The 16,731-nt window shown below is 39.3% G+C and overlaps 1 protein-coding gene across 8 annotated transcripts in view; it reads left to right on the top strand.

The window, feature by feature from the left end:
* Positions 1 to 10,292, top strand: part of GPATCH2L (G-patch domain containing 2 like) — a 32,743-nt gene extending 22,451 nt beyond the window's left edge. For 5 of the 8 annotated variants that reach the window (XM_062576666.1, XM_062576665.1, XM_062576662.1 and 2 more), the window contains 2 exons: positions 3,293 to 3,384; positions 8,982 to 10,292. In XM_062576666.1, coding sequence (XP_062432650.1) covers positions 3,293 to 3,384; positions 8,982 to 9,154 — 265 coding nt within the window. In that variant the 3' untranslated portion in view covers positions 9,155 to 10,292. Of the gene's footprint in view, positions 1 to 3,292; positions 3,385 to 5,879; positions 6,323 to 8,981 lie in introns of those variants that run through there. The other 3 variants (XM_062576668.1, XM_062576667.1, XM_062576669.1) reach the window with 3 other exon arrangements.
* The last annotated feature ends 6,439 nt before the right edge of the window (positions 10,293 to 16,731 follow it).

Here is a 16,731-nt window from a genome sequence, read left to right as displayed (position 1 = left end):
AGAGATTGAAAGCCAGTAAGGACAGAGTAAGAACAATCCCAGTTTCTCAGTTTGGGCCCAACTCTTTCATCCCATAAAGCTCTCTGCCTTTGATTTCTTCACAGAAAAGCTTGTGACAATGGACCGATGTGTATTTTATCTCCCACTTTCCTCTTGGCCTCGTTCTGTCCTACTTGAGTTACTTCTAAACTGTTCAAAAGAATTGTTAAAGTCCAGTTTTTCAGAAAAAACTAGTTTGTGATTGCAATTTGTCAATGAGATTTTTGCAATTTATAGTTCACTGTGTTGGTTGTTACAGTGGTATGTTGTACATACCTATTACCAGGCATTCTTGATGATGGTGTTTCTAAGAGTCTGCTATTAAACTGGATTTCACTAGTGTATTCACTTACAGTATAGCACCTACATACAAGCTAGCAATTAGAAATTTAGATTGAAAAGTTTGATATCTACCAACAGTGCATATTTCATAAGTTGTACCTCAGATCTCCCTGCTGTCCATGCCCTAATGAGGTCTGTCATCCTGCATGCATTCTTCCGATCCTCCTTCTCCCAAGGTACACACCACCTGGAGGTTCCCTGTATGCAGATTTATGGTGCCCATGAAGTGCACCAACCACTTGCTGCTGACATTTTTACCACCAGGTCAGTCAGAGCGAGCGAGTAATCAATAGGTTCCTGATTTACTAGCTGGAGTGTGGGTGATCAATAAGGGATAAACCTGAATGAAATAAATGTTATTGGGACAATTTATGACCTCTGAGTTTTGTATGTTAGAAGCAGGACTGCTAGACACAGCATCTTTGCTACAGGTCTTCAGCTGGCGTATGCTTTGGTTTTATTTTCACTACAAGAAGAGATTCTGAGATTCTCTTACCCTGTTTTGATTTTACATCTTTTCCCTGTGTAATTGTGTGGCAAGCGTAGATGTGGTTTGAGCATGCAGCTGAGAGTCAGGAGCGTTTAATCTAGCTGTTACTTTTGTGAAAGGGGGGGGGGAATTGCATGAAGTCTCTTGGAAATAATAGTACATACTTACTTTCTAGTCTTTAGGGATCCTCAACTAAGGATCAACTGGCTAATGTTGGTGTAAGCGCATAAAATTAAAAAGTGAACCTTTTTATTATTGCATAATCAAATGACTTGGATTATTATATATAAATGTGTAGTCATCTAGTTAGTGATATAATCTTGTATCACTGATGCAAAATACAAACTGAAGTTGCACTTGAAGAGCCTGACTTTTCCCTGGGTTATGTGTGCCTGGATGTTTCAGAATACATGGCAGAACTGCACTAAGAGAATATATAGCCACTATCATAATCATGTATACAAGCTGTTTTTAGCATACACAGAGGTCACTTACAGGTTAGTCATTTAAGTACACAAGTACCATATTTGTATGTGCAGTCTCTAGTTGAGCTGGTCTTTCTGAAAACCTTTAGTTCATGTTTTCAGGAGACTTTTGTCTCCAGTTATATTAATATGTGCTCCTCCAAATGAAGAATTTGAAAAACTAGCCTTCAGTGAAACTTGGTTTCAAAAATTTTAAATTTCTGCTGTTCTTTAATGCCAGGCTAAGATGAGAGATCTTGCAGACTTCTTGTAGAAGCTTTGAATTTTACTTGAGAATACAGAATAGTAGATATTCTATTTTGTCTTTTCTTTCTTATTTTGTGGCTGTGCATTTCTTATTTCATGGCTGTGCATTTGATGCAAATAAGTATGTAGACTTAGTGCTATTCAGACAATATAGATTGCTGGGGAATTTTCTGTGCTCCCTACACTGTCCTTTATAGCTGCAACAACAAAGTTTGCTTTTGCATACATTCAGCTTCTTAAATTGTCTGTATTATTAAAATGTCTCATAAAAAAAACACACACACACACACACACACACACACACACACTGGCAGGGAAATACGAAGCCATGAACGTTTTTTTTAATAATGAAAAAAAAAGATTTGAGCACTTGATAAATGTGTTTATTAAACTTTCAGAAAAGGACAAATATAGAAATAACCAGCTTTAAAGACACAAAAGCATTAAATCACTTTATCTTCAATCACAGAATCACAGAATGGCTGAGGTTGGCAGGGACCTCTGGAGACCTCTGCTCAAGCAGGGTCACATACAGCATGTTGGACAGGGTTGCATCCAGGCAGGCTTTGAGTATCTCCAGAGAAGGAGACTCCACAACCTCTCTGGGCAACCTGTTCCAGTTCAATATATATGATTCCAATCTTTATACCACGTAAACCCCTCACAATCTTTATGAAGTTTTATTTGCGCTATAGTTCTGCATTTTGCACATCAGCTCTGATGCAGAGAGAGAGAGAGAGAGAGAGAGAGAGAGAGAGAAAGCAACCTGTCAAAGACTTTCTGCTATCTCGTATGAAGCAGGAATTTAAACCCAACATCATTGCTAAATTACGCATTCCTCTTTGTTATGGATCGTATTTGAGGTGGTTTTCTGAATTGGTGCCAAGACCGTCTTCTCTGAATTAAACTTTACTTCTTTCTACCTCTGTAATTTGGAGGAATATTCTCTTCAATTCAGTCCCCATCATGAAATGTTTCTTCTTAATTGGCAAATGGTTAAACTGAAATGGTTGTCAGTAGGCTTCAGACTTAACAGTTGAGCTGACTGAGACAGGTTATGCCTTTCAGCCAGTTTCAGCAAAGCTGTATTACCAAAAGGCAGCCTTGCCTGTTTGCACTGCACATTTATAAGAAAATTATCGTTTTGAAGCCATAAGAAACAATTTTGCATTCCAAACTAAATTTAGGAATGTATTATTGTTGTGAAAATAATATGCATGGATATTTGAAATGTACATACATCCTAAGATGTCTCTATACTTCTAAATATATTCTAATCTAATTCCCTAATAAGGAAGTAGAGGTTGCTTAATTTCTTTAGCAAGCAATTTTGCAGATGTTTGTAAGGCCTGCATAGAAATGATGGTAGGGCATCTATCATAACACTGCTTGATCACAGTCTTACTTATGCAAAGAGTTACTTTTAACTAAATACAAAACCAGATCCTTTAAAGGCTCAGAAATAAGTGTTCTTATTACTTTGTGTTCAGGAGCTCTAGAAAGAGGTGGGAGCATAGCAGTATGTTAATGAAGAGTTTGAACAAAGCTTACCTGAGAAGCTTTTGATTCACATTCCCTATGGGAGAAGGGATTGAGGCAGAGGAGGGAGTTGGAGGGTTGTGTGCCAGAATTTTTTCAAGGAAGATTATATTGGAACAAATTTTAGTTTGTTGTTTTAATTTCTCTGCAGGCAAGCAAATGTACATCTGGGACCACCGTGCTCAAGGGATATCAAGAGGAAACGAAAGCCAGCTGCAGCCTCCATTTCCAGCCCGACTTCAGGTAGCCTGGATTTATGCTGTGTGCATAAAGTGGTGTTCCAGTGGTGTGATGTTTTGGTTTTTTGGTGGTATGGGTGGTTTTCTGTGTGTTTGTTTTTTTTAATCTGTTTTTTTTTTAATTCAACATTCAAGCATTCAAGAAATGCATTCAAAGAAACTAACAAGCTGAAGAACTTATCTTCCAACATAATACTATTTTTAAAGAGATTTAATGTTTAGGAGATTTAGGAGCACAAAGTTTATCTCTAAAATCTTGATATTGATGGTTTTTGTGGGAATTTTCAAACCTTAAGGAGGGTGGGGGACAATTGAAAGTTAGCACTGTATTAACAGCAGTGCCTTGATTTGAAACTAGTGAAGTGCATATGAGAAAGGCAAATAAAATGTGCCTATGGCTATGAATGTCATGTTTTTCATAACATCAAAAATTGCCTACTAAACAATCTTTTGGTAATGCAGTTGTGGTAAGTCTGTGCTTTGCACAGTGTCTACAGTGGGTAATCTATTTCTTCACAAGGTTTTGTTTCCACTGTTTTTAAATTATGCAGTACCTGGTAATAAGGAGGTGATCAGTGTACTCAAGTATATTCCTTCCATTCAGGGCTGGCATTAGATGGTGGTTGTGGTGCCCTTTTCAGAGAGAAATCTCTAGACACTTCCACAGGTGTAGAAGTCTGACAATTCTTGTATGATCACTAGGGGAGGAGACCTACTCCCACAGAGCTGTTTTACTGTTGAGGGTGAAAATAGTCTTTTTTTTTTTTTTTTTTTTCCTCTTTCTTGCTTTAAGAGTGTAATTGTTACAATGCTGTTTTCTTTTACTATGAGTTATATCTGGAAAGTGATGAATTAGCTGTCTGAATCTGAAAAAGTACAAATCTGCAGCACAAAGGAGGGTTTTAGGAGACCCTGTTCTGGCTTCCCACCCAAGCCCACCTCTGGAAATATTCTATTTATGGTCAAGTGACCCATATTCTCCCAACTAGCTCATTAAGAAAGTATTGCTGTAATCCAGTAATGAAAAGGTAGGTGAGTTGATGGGAAAAGCAGTGATGTGAAAAGAGGATGGAAGGATGGAAGGCCCAAAGACCTGGTGATGAATAGGAAGAGTGAAATTTGGATCTCTTCATTGACCTAGCGGGGAGACAGGAGAATAATGAAATAGAGAAGAAAGTTCTGCTGTCCCTCCAGAGATAGTACAGATCTCCCACAGATGGGAGTTACACATTGTCTGAATTGTTCTGTGGGTTTTTTTTAAACAACAAACAAAAACATTAATAATCTGTTCTTCAGCAGAAGTGTTATTTTGTTATTGACTGATTTTAGGATACTCTTTCCTACTTTTTGAGTATCCTATGCTAGAGTATTCAAACTTCTGTAGTGAAAAGGTTAGTAAAGTTTCAGAGTACTGGGTTTTCTTGGTGTAAATGCTAGTGTACTATTGTCTACTATTATGCATCCTTTTGTTTGTTGTTGAGAATGTAATTTCTGTACTGCATTGCTAATCACTTTCTATTTCTATCCCTGTAAGTGACAAAATATTATCTAAGTTGTACTTAACTGACAAGGCAAATTATAAAGTGAACACTTCTTGAAGAGGTGAATCTGCCTCCAATGGCAGACCCACTCTCCCACGGAGTGGAACTCGAGAGTTGGAAGGTAGTGCAGAGGCATGAAAGTGTTTTAGGAAGGAAGGGAGAGGAATAGAGGAAGCATGACCAATTAATTGCAAATTTCAAATATATATTGTAAATCAGAGTGTAGTGACTGGATCCTGGATGGAATGCTTGTGCATCAACTTATGGCAAAAGTGCTGCAATGTCTTCAATGGTCAGGAATGCTATCTTTGCCTTAGGTCCTGCTTTGAAATGTTCACAGCTGTGTAACATCTATGGGTGGGATTTGCTACAATACTGACTTGCAAAATAAAATTCTGTGATTGGTTGAAGGAAGCTGACTTCCTACAGCAGTCTCTTAATCGAAGTGCAGCTGGAGTGCAGTCTGGGCATGCTACTTGATACTATTAATAATAGTATCTATTATTAGTTACTATTAATAAATCTGATACTATTTCCTTCAAAGGTGATCTGACTGTAGAATCACTAAAGAAATACACAGGACTGTGCAGGAAATATGCAGCAAGAAATACTTGCCAAAGAAATACACAGGACTATGCTGCAGCACTATAGAATTAACCAAAGCCTTTTCTGCTTGTTAGACATTGAGGCAGATGTAGATGCACGCGAGGGAGAAAATCTGTGAGACACTACACTGAGGTTCCCCTATTCCCAGGAACCATGGCAGCCTTGTTTCCTCATTACAGAGGTGGCTTCTGTTTATAGAATCTTTTCTCTTCTGCAAATATTGAAACAGTGGGGTGAATCAGAATTCCCCATGCCTGTGACAGCATACATGTGCACATGCAGTGCTAGATTTCTTCTGCTTTAAATAGCTCCTTAGTTGAGTCCAACTGCTCTTGTTGCACTTGTTGACCAGGTCCTGCTTCAGTGATCTCCTTTCTTGCAACCTGAGTGCCCCATGGAGGTGAAGGACACAGCCTGAGCTGGCTCCATCAGTCAGCAGAACAAATGGGCTTGCTCTGCCGAACATCGGGCCATCTCGGATTCCACCTCTTTTATAGAGATGAGTGATGAAGAGGGTTTCGTTCTGCTTTGCCGCTGTATTAATACACATCAGGGGCCAGCTCCCGGCACTAAATCACACTACTGCATACATCTGTTATCGGACTCCTCACCAGTGTGATGAACAAGACTGCAGATAGAGGCTTCCTCGTGTCATTCTTTATAGGATTTTCCTAAAAGAATAAATAGCTCAAATCTCTGCCAACACTCTCCCCTGTCATTGTGATGAATTTAGCTTCTTTCTTAAACATGCAGCTACAAATCTTCCCCTGTCATGCCCCCCCTACTTTACTCTCCCCATCCACAGAAAGTTTTGAGCTGAATTTAGCTGAAATCAGAAGATGCTAATAAAAAAACCCAAACAAACAAACAAAAATACTGAGATGTGAATGCTAGCTTTCTTTTAACTGCAGAAATGAGAGGAAGGAGCTGGAAATAGGTTTATTTGGGACCCAAGCAAACTAAGTTTGTCCCATGTCTTCCCACATCCTTTCATGTCAATAGTTAGGGATTCTGATAGTGTTTTGTCAGAGACCCTTGTATGGTCATCAAGATGCATGTGCTGCTCCAGCAGAAGCGCCTGGATCTCTATCGTATTGTTATAGCAGTCTGCAATTAGTCCTAATCTAATATGAGGCTTATTGGCCTAAATACCAAAACTGAGATGATTGTTGTTGGAGAGTGGCGTTTTTGGTAAAATGTCTGGCTGTTGAGAGCAACAAAAAATGAGTAGAAAATTCAGAAAGGGGCCTTTGTGCTTTAGGAAGTGACTGTTGTTTTTAGAAATGATTTGATTGCTGCCTCAGATGTTGAGAGAGATGGAAAGCTCTGGCTTTTATTTTCAAAGCTAGATGATTTTGCAGTGTGCAAGCCTTAAAGCATGAAGCTTTCACCAGGTAAAAACAAAATATGACTGGTGCAAACTGGCAATAGAATGAGGAGATCTTGAGCAAGTAAAAGGCTTGCTATACTTGGTTAAACCAACTTCATTCAACTCGGTGACTGACAGCCATTGCTTAGGGAAGAGGAAGGTATGTGGTGATGTAGCTTCCCCTAGCTTCCAGTGATCTATGACTTTAGGTGCTTCCTAAGGCATAGATGGTGTCATTGTGTTTAATAGTCTCCATTTTGGTGCAGTATATTTGGAATAATGTCCCAACTGGCATAGTGGGACATAGACAAATACTGGCATAGACAAATACTAGGTGAAATTTTATTTACACTTATGTAGCTGTCCTCTGGATAGAAAGTGATCTGGTTGTCATTAATATTTTTAAAGTTTACATGGTCCAGTCACCTATGTATGTAGCAGAGCACATGGTAACTAGCATCCTGTTCATGTACTACAGTGATGAGCCTGGAGTAAAAATCTACATAAATAATTTTGTTTAACTTGGCATGCATTCATACATGGCTCATGGAATAAAATAATTTCTAAAAGGTGCCATTTTGGCAGCCTCTGGAAACTGCTTGCCTCTTAACAGAGAATAGTCTGATGAGTAGTAGCAGCTTAGTGAATTTTCTCCCTCCCGTTGCTTCTTAATGCAGTCAGTCTGTCATGGTGTGATTGTACCTAGTAGCAAGAAGCCTTTTTAGTCTTTTGTGCCTTTTTTTTTTTTTTTTTTTTTTTTAATGAACAAAGGTGGAGAGGCTGAGTCTAGATGCTGTTGGTGAGGATTCTTACTGTAGTATTGGTGGTGATTGTTAATTAATGGACAGACCTATAACAGGGACTTTGACTTTTTTTCATGTTTCATATGGCCTTCAGATAGAGGGAATTGATGGCCTAGTGATGAAATATGCCATTATCAGCCGTGTTGTTGTGGTTGTATGGGCATGACCACAGTTTTGAATGAGCAGGAGAAAAATCTTTAGGATTACAGGTCTGCTGAGCCAGTAACCTAAAACACTGATACCAGCATTGTATTTAAACTTACTAGCAATAAGACCTATAGTATTGTTTTGACATCTTTATCCCTCATTTGTTGCAGAGCAGTATAGATAACTTGTAATAAAAAGACACAAACAGCTATTATCTGTTGTGAGAATACAATAAAAACAAGGTGTGTTTGGTATTGAAGCAATTATGTATTCAAAAAAAAATCTGGTTGCTCCAAGACTCCTGTAGCTATTACTGACTCTGGTTTTTTTTTCAATTCATTTTTATCCTGCTGTACTCTGCTAGTGACTAACTGATTCAGGATAGTGAGAATGGGATGTAAACTACCTTATCTCTAGATTACTGATAATCCTACTGGAAATTTGAGTCGCTGTTGGGTTGAGCTATTGATCTGCAAAGTGTTCTTGCTAATTATAGCCTGTCCCATTTTGGAGCAGTGTACTCAGCCGAGAACGGATTCCAACCTAGTTTAGTAGGTAGCTTCATGTTATAATATGCTGATTTATCATACTGGATATATGTCAGTGTTCATGGTACTGTCTGTGCCATGAAGATGAAGAAGAGGAAAAGTGTATTTTCCTCTTTAACTGAGTTCTGTGACCTGAAATTTGACAAGTTCCCAGAAACTTTGAAATTCCCAGCTAGAGGGTTAATTGAGCCTTGGACAGGGAGGGCAAGTTATTGTCTATTAAATGATTACTAATTTATTCATTTTAAGTATGAGACAGCTGAAGTTCTTGATTTTCAGCTGGAACTTTGACTAAGTTCCACTAGTTTGTGGACAGGGAACTTGGAGTTCCTCATGCAGGAATCATCAGGGCAAGGGTGCTGAAGCTATCAAGAGTCTGTATTTCAAAGAAATTTATGCAGGAGTGGTAGTAGTGGGAAAAGGGCAGAAACTCAGTAAATAACGCTTTCGTATAAGAAGCAAGGACTATAGCTGACAATTACATTACTGCAGTCTTAGGAGGAGGTTGCCATGAGGTCACTAATTCTAATTCTTTTGCCCTTTACTCTCTTCCTCTCTTCCCCCTTTCCTCCAATTTTGTATTCCAGCAACTTTGTCTATCCACATGGATGCTGCAGACTCAGACCTACCAGCAACACTGTCCCTGAGATCCCAGAGCTCTGAGTGGACAGGGAAAACACCAGCAGCTGAAAAAGCCATTGTTGCTTCCTCAATTAACTTTTTCAAAATGCCACCAGAGAAGAGCCCTGGATACAGCTAAAAGGAAGCATTGTAGCTCATCAAAGCTTATTGGATTTTGGAAGTGTTGGACTCTATGTCTCTATCAAACGTCTTGTTTGGCAGTAGCGATATCTTCAGTATTGGTACGTGATGCGTGCCATCATCCAGACTGATCTGCGTGCCCCACATATCTAAATCATGTTTGTGAATCTGTGTTTAAAGAAAGGTAATCAGTGGTGTTGGGACCGCAGTGGCTTTTTAAAGTGCTCTTGCTATTGCTGTGAGTATTTATTATGCATTCATCTCTTTCCCTGATGCCAGCTCATACGTGCTGGGTCATGTACAGAATCTTCTGGGTTTTAAGATCTTGATCTTAGGTCACCCCATGGACACGTTGCTTGTTTGCTGTATGCAGTGTTTTTCAGGTGGAAGTCCCGCTGCCGCTACGGGAAGGCAGAAGTCATCTTCTCACGCCTTTCTCAGACCACCAGAATTCCTGGCTGAGGGATGAGGAGGGAATGCAAATGGGTTGAAAACATGGAACCTGAGTTCTGTATTAGCTGAATGTCATCAGGCTGCATGCTAATGGAATTGACTCGTTGCTTCTAGAGAAGCAAATGTGATGCTTGTCCATTCAGGAATTGTCATTGGCTCTGGCACTGGCAGCATGGCCCATTACAACCTTTCCTTCTCCCTTGTTCTGAATGTATTTAGTCTTGCTTTCCTGAATCTCCTACTGGATAAGGAGTTGGGAGATCTACTTGGATATAAATGTGCAAGCTGGTGTCATGGAGAGGATCTTGGGCCCTTGAATATCCTTGGAGTATGAGAGAGAAGATGCAAAGCTTTTATTCTTTGGTGTATAACTTCAGAAGTGACTGTCAGTGTATCCCAGGATGCTTGCGGTTGAAGTTGACCTACCACCAAAGAAACTTAACAGATTTCCTGAGTTCAGGATAGTCTGGTACTGATCAGACCACTTCTATCTTATATTCTCCCTCCCTTCAAAAAGTGTTGTCCAGTGGTATGTGCTGCAGGTGTCTGCACTGCTGATGATTATGCTTCACACTGCAGCATACATAGGAGAGTTTCTTCTCTCCGTAACCCTTCCCCTTGGTCCCCTGTTACCTTTCATGTTGCAGAATATATAGAAAGTCGTTTCTCCCCTTCTTCCTGTTTCCCTGATCTCTCACTCTTTTTTTTTTTTTTTTTTTTTTTTTTTTTGGGGGGGGGGGCGCTATGTTGGTTTTTTTTTATATAATATATACCTGCATAGCATGTGTCAAGGGGCCAGTAGCCTCACTGGTTCTTAAATCTTTTAAAAATAGGAGGTATTTGTATGCACAGAGTTCTTCTGCTTTCCTCCCAGGGTGGAACTTTCAGACAGGATCATTTAAGCATGTGAAATTCACTTCAAATGTGGAGGTGCAGTTAGCACTGTTAAGTAGATAACAGGTTTTGCATGTTTTTAGCAGTTTTGCAGTGCTCTGCTCTCACTTATAAATCAAGTAGCTGAGAGACGGACTTGATTGTGAGCATATAAGGCAGCGTTTTATTTTTAATTCTGTATTAAAATGTTAAATGGCCATAACATACAGAAAACAAAAAATGAATGACTTGGCCTAAATCATGATTGACAAATACAGTTATATATTGCTGTCCATGTCTGATCCCCTAATACCTACTTATTCTTGGGGAGAGATCCAAATTAGATTTAGATTTCGCAGCCCAAGCAAACTGTCAGATCTGCCCATGTAAATCCCTCTCAAAACCTTTTTTTTTGGGGGGGGGGGGAGGAGAGGAGGAGGGAGTGCACTTTAAAAACAAGGAAATCCTTTTTACCTTGTTAAAGGAGTAGGGAGGTCAGTTTGGATTACAGGACAAGCTGTGAAGGTTTTATGGAGAGAGGAGTACTCCTGTTTTTAATTAGTCATTGAGTTATTTTATTTTCTACAGCACTTGACTCAATGGTGCTTAAGATGTAGTACACTGGAGGGCCTGTAATCTAGGACATATAAAGAGAAGGTAAACCTGAAGAAGAACAGCTTGACTGTCTAATACTTGTGAGTACACTGAAAGGACAGCTGGGGTTCTCCTGATAATCTGCTGATACATTTTAGGTTTGGAATCCTTGTAGTGAACTTGTAGGCTCTTTCACTGACAGGCAGTATCTTCCATAACTTGGCTCAGTTTAAATCTGTTCAACAGGCTCATTCAGATTGCTAAGCAGTTCTTAGACTTTCATAAGAAAGATGTTTGGGCTATTAGGGTATCAGCAGCCTTCATCTCACTCTTGGGAAGAGGGCCACCAGACTTCACATAACTTTTCTCTAAGGGCAGGGAAAGGTAGTTTATCAGATTTTCCTATTGAGGTCAGTAGCCCTGTTCATCTGATTAAACCCTTACTTAGGTTGTAAGCTCCTAGCAGGTCTTCCTTGCTTTTAAAGGTTGAACCTGTGGCACTACTGAGAAGTAACTATAGCAGGTCTTGTCTTTATAAGTCGTGCTTCCTGCCATGGAAACTACCCGGAAGTGCCAAGAGACTCCACTTTTTTTTCAGCTGCCCTATCTTTCTTATTTCTAATATAGAATCCATTTACAGGTCAGCCAGGCTCTGGACCAAATTTGATTCTCCTGAGTTACCTGATGAGCTAAATAAGTCATATGTCATGTCCTGTCTTGTTATTCCAGGGGCATTTATCTAAGTTCTTCTTCAGACTTCAGTAGATTGATTCAGATTTAAATATCTGTAGCATTCCTGTGAACTGGGTGCATTATTTTCCTTCTTTTTCTCTAAGGAAGGTTCTCTTTCCTTTCTCACCCTTAACTATGCAGTTGATTCAGCATTTCTATTTCTTGTCCTGCTCTCATTGGGATGAGTGGTACTTATATAATGCAATAAAGAGGATGAGATGGAGGAAATCTGGAAGTAAATAACCAGTAAAATAAATGAATAAAGCATCTTTCTGCATGATAAATACTACTTTGAAGGCTGCAGAAGGCTTAAGTCTGAGAATTGGAGTTAAGTTCTTTATGAGAACCACTAAGATGGAGTCAATTCTACCAGTGTTTTCTTTTTTTTTTTTTTTTTTTTTAATCAGCAGTTTGACCTCCAGCTGGTCACTTTTTATACATGTACATACCTATGTGAATCATCTTCATAGAAAAGTAACTGCATGCACACTGGAATTCCTTCCACCAACATTTTGTTGGAAAATAGTCTCTATAATATACATAATGCTTTCAGTTGGTCTCTAAGTCCGGTGGGAACATGGAGAAAGAGGAAACTTGGTATAACAACTGAGAGCAGAGACAACTGCAGCTTGGAGGAAGCAAACTCGTTGCAGCTTGCAACTGTTTTTATGTTGGGGCAGGGGAGAAACTAAAACTGGATACAATACTCCAAACGTGATCTCATGATCATTGAATAGAAAGAATTAATGACTTCCCTTGACTTTGCTAGTTATGCTTCTAATAAAGTAGTCTAGTAAGTAGTTATTGCTGCGAAGGTACTTAGCTTGCTCTAATTCTTTTTTCCCGCCAGGACCCCTTAGGTTTTTTTGCAGGTATATTTCTTATCAGCTTGGTCTTCAGCGTACAGGGTTAGTCTGTTCCAGGTGCAAGAATCTGTATCTACCTTTGTTGAACTTCATGAGGTTTCTGTCTTCTCATTCTTCCAACTTGTCAAGGTCCCTCCAAATAGTTTTGCTACCCTCTAGCATATCAGATGCTCCCCCCAGTAATCCATCATTTGTGATCTTGTTGAGACTATATTCTGTCCCCTTGTTCAGGTCATTAATGATGTTAAAGAGTATTGATTCAGTATTGATCTCTGAGGCATACCTCTCAAAACTGGCCACCAACTAGATTTCAAACCCTTGATCATTATGCTTTGAACCTGACAGACCTTTTAGTTCCTGCATCCAGTCCATAGCTTCCCAATTTGACTACAAGGGTGCTGTGAGAGACTGTCAAAAACTGTGCTAAAATCAACGTAAATGCCATCCACTGCCCTCCATTCATTCACAGAACCTGTCATCTCGTTGTAGAAGGCAGGCACAGGCACGTTCAGAGGCATGATTTCCTGTTGATAACTCCATACTGGCTGTTCCCAGTCACCTTTTTGTCCTTCAGATTTCTGGAAATGGCTTCCAGGAGAACTTACTCCATAATGAAGAGGTACTGAGGTAAGGCTGACTAGTCTGTCATTCCTCAGATCCTCCTCCTTGCCTTTTGAGAAGATGATACGATTTTTTTCCCCCCAAGTTGTTGGAGACCACTTGCAATTGCCGTTGACTTCTCAGAGATGATAGAGACTAGTCTCATAATGGCATCCTTTTGTGAACAGGGCTTCATTTATGTACAAGGAAAGGGTGAATGCAGTGAAAGAAAAAAATACAGATGGGAGGAGCACGTTTAGTAGTTATTTGCATATTTCTGTTAGTTCCTATGGGCTCTGGTGAAGCTTGGGGTCTGGTTTGATAGGCACTGGAGAAGTGCAAATAAAAAGAGCATAGTTTGTGGCCTGAAGGATTTATGATTTTAAGATAAGGCGCAATAAAGAGTGAAGAAAGCAGGAAAACAGTATTTGGAGAGAAACTCCTGAGAAGCTGGGGCTAATGCTACTGAATGATAGATTAGCTTCATGATTGTGGTATGCAGATGTGTATCTTGCCAGCCTTCCTGAATAGTGACATTGAGATGGTTAGTGCTGTCCTTCAAGCTATAGAAGCTTATGCTATTCCTTTCTGGACATTGCAGACAGCTGCTCCAAGGTGAAAAGGGAAATCGGTGGCATTGCAGCAAAAGAAGTGTGACTGCCTTTATATTTTGATGCCCTTCTCACCAAAGAATGAAGATGCTACAGAAAAATGATGTGTGTGCATGAAAATCAAAAAAGAATCACATGAAGTGAAGAACTTCAGTGTCTTAAAGAACAGCTTCCCAATCCAGAGAACATTTCAGTGATGCAGTAATGAAGGCTGCTACCAGTAATTTATTTAGAAAGATACATTGCAATAGACAAAATGTATTATAGGAGACTATCAAAGGTAGAGGGCAGATTCCTTCTATTTTTACTATGCTACTGCATTACTGTATCTTTGTTCTTTGCATTCTAGACAAGTTTATCTGCTTGTTGTTGGAGACATCCTGTTCTTGTACCGTTAAGTATAGAAAAATACTTCACAGTGATGCTTCTTAGAGGATAAAGCATAAGGGGGCACTAGATAATCTTGTTTGCCTCCGGAATAGTATAGGCCGTTAACTTTTACCTAACACAAGGATATAAGTCAGCATAGAAAGAGAATGTGGTGTCTTAGTTTCACCAAAGCATCTTGTTCTTTAAGACTACACTGTGTCATAGGCAAGTTCAGGGAGGCTAAACAGCCACCAGTGCCCGGATAACCATGCATGTTGCAGAGACAGGGAAGCCTCAACCTTCTTCTCAACTTGATCACAAGTAAAATTCCTTCCCAACTGCAAGCCTTGCTGTTAGTGTAGCTCCAGCCAGTTCAGAAAGGTGTGTAATCTGGCATATTAGAAAAATAGAATCCTTGTACCAACTCAAAGCGTGGATCAAAGTGGAATATAAAGACTAGTACAACTTCTTATATCAAAGAAAAAACTCAAAAATGTACATATATCTAAGATAATAGAAAAAATATTGACCCTTGCATGCGTGAACCAGAATGCTCGTTATCTTGAGAGAACTGTCAGTGTTATGACGATGATCAGGGTTTTGAAGGTTGTTCTGTTTTCCCTGTAACTTCTGAAGGAATGGGATAAAAAAGGCTGCATTAGGTCAGAACAAAGGTCTTCTAGCTCAGTATTCTGTCCAACAGAGATCAACATTAGATGCCTAGGGAGTATTGTAAGAAAAAGGTAGTTATATGGTGATAGTTCTGTATTACATTCTCTTAATCGCAGTGTCCTGAGACTCAAAAAGATTTATACATTAATTCTTCAAGGTTGTAAAAACTTTTGTAAACTTCTTAGCTATAGTATTTATCCTGAAACAGGATTTAATCATATTTCTAGGAGATCTAATCTGACTTCAAATAGTTAGCTCATCTTCATTGGTAATCTGTTTTGTTATTAGATTACCCTCTTACCCTCTTCATTAGAAAATCATACCTCTTCTCAGAATAGATTTTGCCTAACATCACCATCCAGCCGTTGTTTCTTGCTATATTTTTTTCCGGGAAGATTGAAAAGACATATTCTTCCTTTATGATTAGACTTCTTTTTCCTGTATAACTACCTATACACAGTCAGCAAGTCCTGTGTAATCCAGTAACCCATATAAGCCATTTTGCATAAGCTTCACATTATAAAGCTTGCCATTTACCCGTTAGTTATTTTACTACATGAAAGTCCTCAGTATCCCACATCCGTCTCCATTTCTAGTGTCTACACTTAAAGTATTTACAGAAGCAAGAACAATTCTCTACTGCTGTTTGATCTTCACATAATATAAACATCATGTTAGCCCTTGCTGCCCTAACACTGCTAAAACGGTGCTGTAGATGTGTTCAGTTGCTTCAGAATCTAAAGTTGCTATCACTGCTTTTCAATGCACAGACTCCTATAAGGTATGTATAATCTTCACACTTTATCCAAAAATGTGTTGTATTTGCTTTAGCTGTATTGCAGTGCAATATTGTACTGATAGTTCTTACAGTTCAGATCAATTCAGAGTTTCATCTCTTGGAGTGGAAATGCTAGGTAATAAAGGGTTTCCAGTCTAGAGCAGATAAGCGTAAAAATGATCTGGAAGCTAAAGTCAAATAAATTCAGGTTAGAAATAGGGCATGAGTTTTTAACAGTGAGAGCTGATTAACTGTTGGAAACAAAGTATTGTGGGGAAGTGGTAGCTTCTGTGCATCTTCAGGGTTTGATTTGAAGACATCAGTGCCTTTCTGAAATAAATGTTATAGCCAAATATGAGCCATTAAAATAAACAGAGGAATCTAAAAGATACTGAATGGTCAGTTTTATGGTCAGAAATAATAGTTGTTCCAGGTTTAGAACTGTGAAGGAAAAAGACTGTTCCTCCATTGTATTAAGGAAGAGATCTGTTGAAAAATAGAAACTTTTTAGCAAATAGAGGGAAAAAATCATACTAGTGGAAGTTTGATGGTGTTACCAAAAAGTTTGTCATGAAATTTGCATGAGAAGCTGAGAGGAGAAAGAATTTGCTGTGCAAACTGAAATTAAGCAGCACTTTTGCACGCTTGTTAAATTCTGTGTAACGATCTTTAACGGTGCAATCTTGAAATAAATCATGGTCACTCGCTTGAAGGTCCTCCTTGCTGAGGATTCCCCCATTCTTATCGTGCTGGCTGTTAGCCACCATGTGCACATATCATCATGTGCATGCTCAGCTTGAGCAGCTGTCTTCATTCCTTTACTCAGGCATATGGACTGCCTGCACGTTGTGCTGAAATCGAAACAGGCAGAGGAGTGGATCTGTGGGCTTATTACCTGGACAAGACTCTTGCCAAAAAAGTATGTAACATCTGTCTCTTACTCACCGTGATGATTGCTTCTGCGTCTCATGACAAAGGCTTCCCTGTAGGAATGCCCGCATGGTGGCCTGTAGCCTTTGCTATATCA

This window comes from Rhea pennata, chromosome 5 (genome assembly GCF_028389875.1).
Source record: "Rhea pennata isolate bPtePen1 chromosome 5, bPtePen1.pri, whole genome shotgun sequence".
NCBI classification, from domain to species: Eukaryota; Metazoa; Chordata; class Aves; order Rheiformes; family Rheidae; genus Rhea; species Rhea pennata.
Note: the sequence above shows the minus strand (reverse complement) of the source record. Positions and strands in the feature narration are given on the sequence as shown.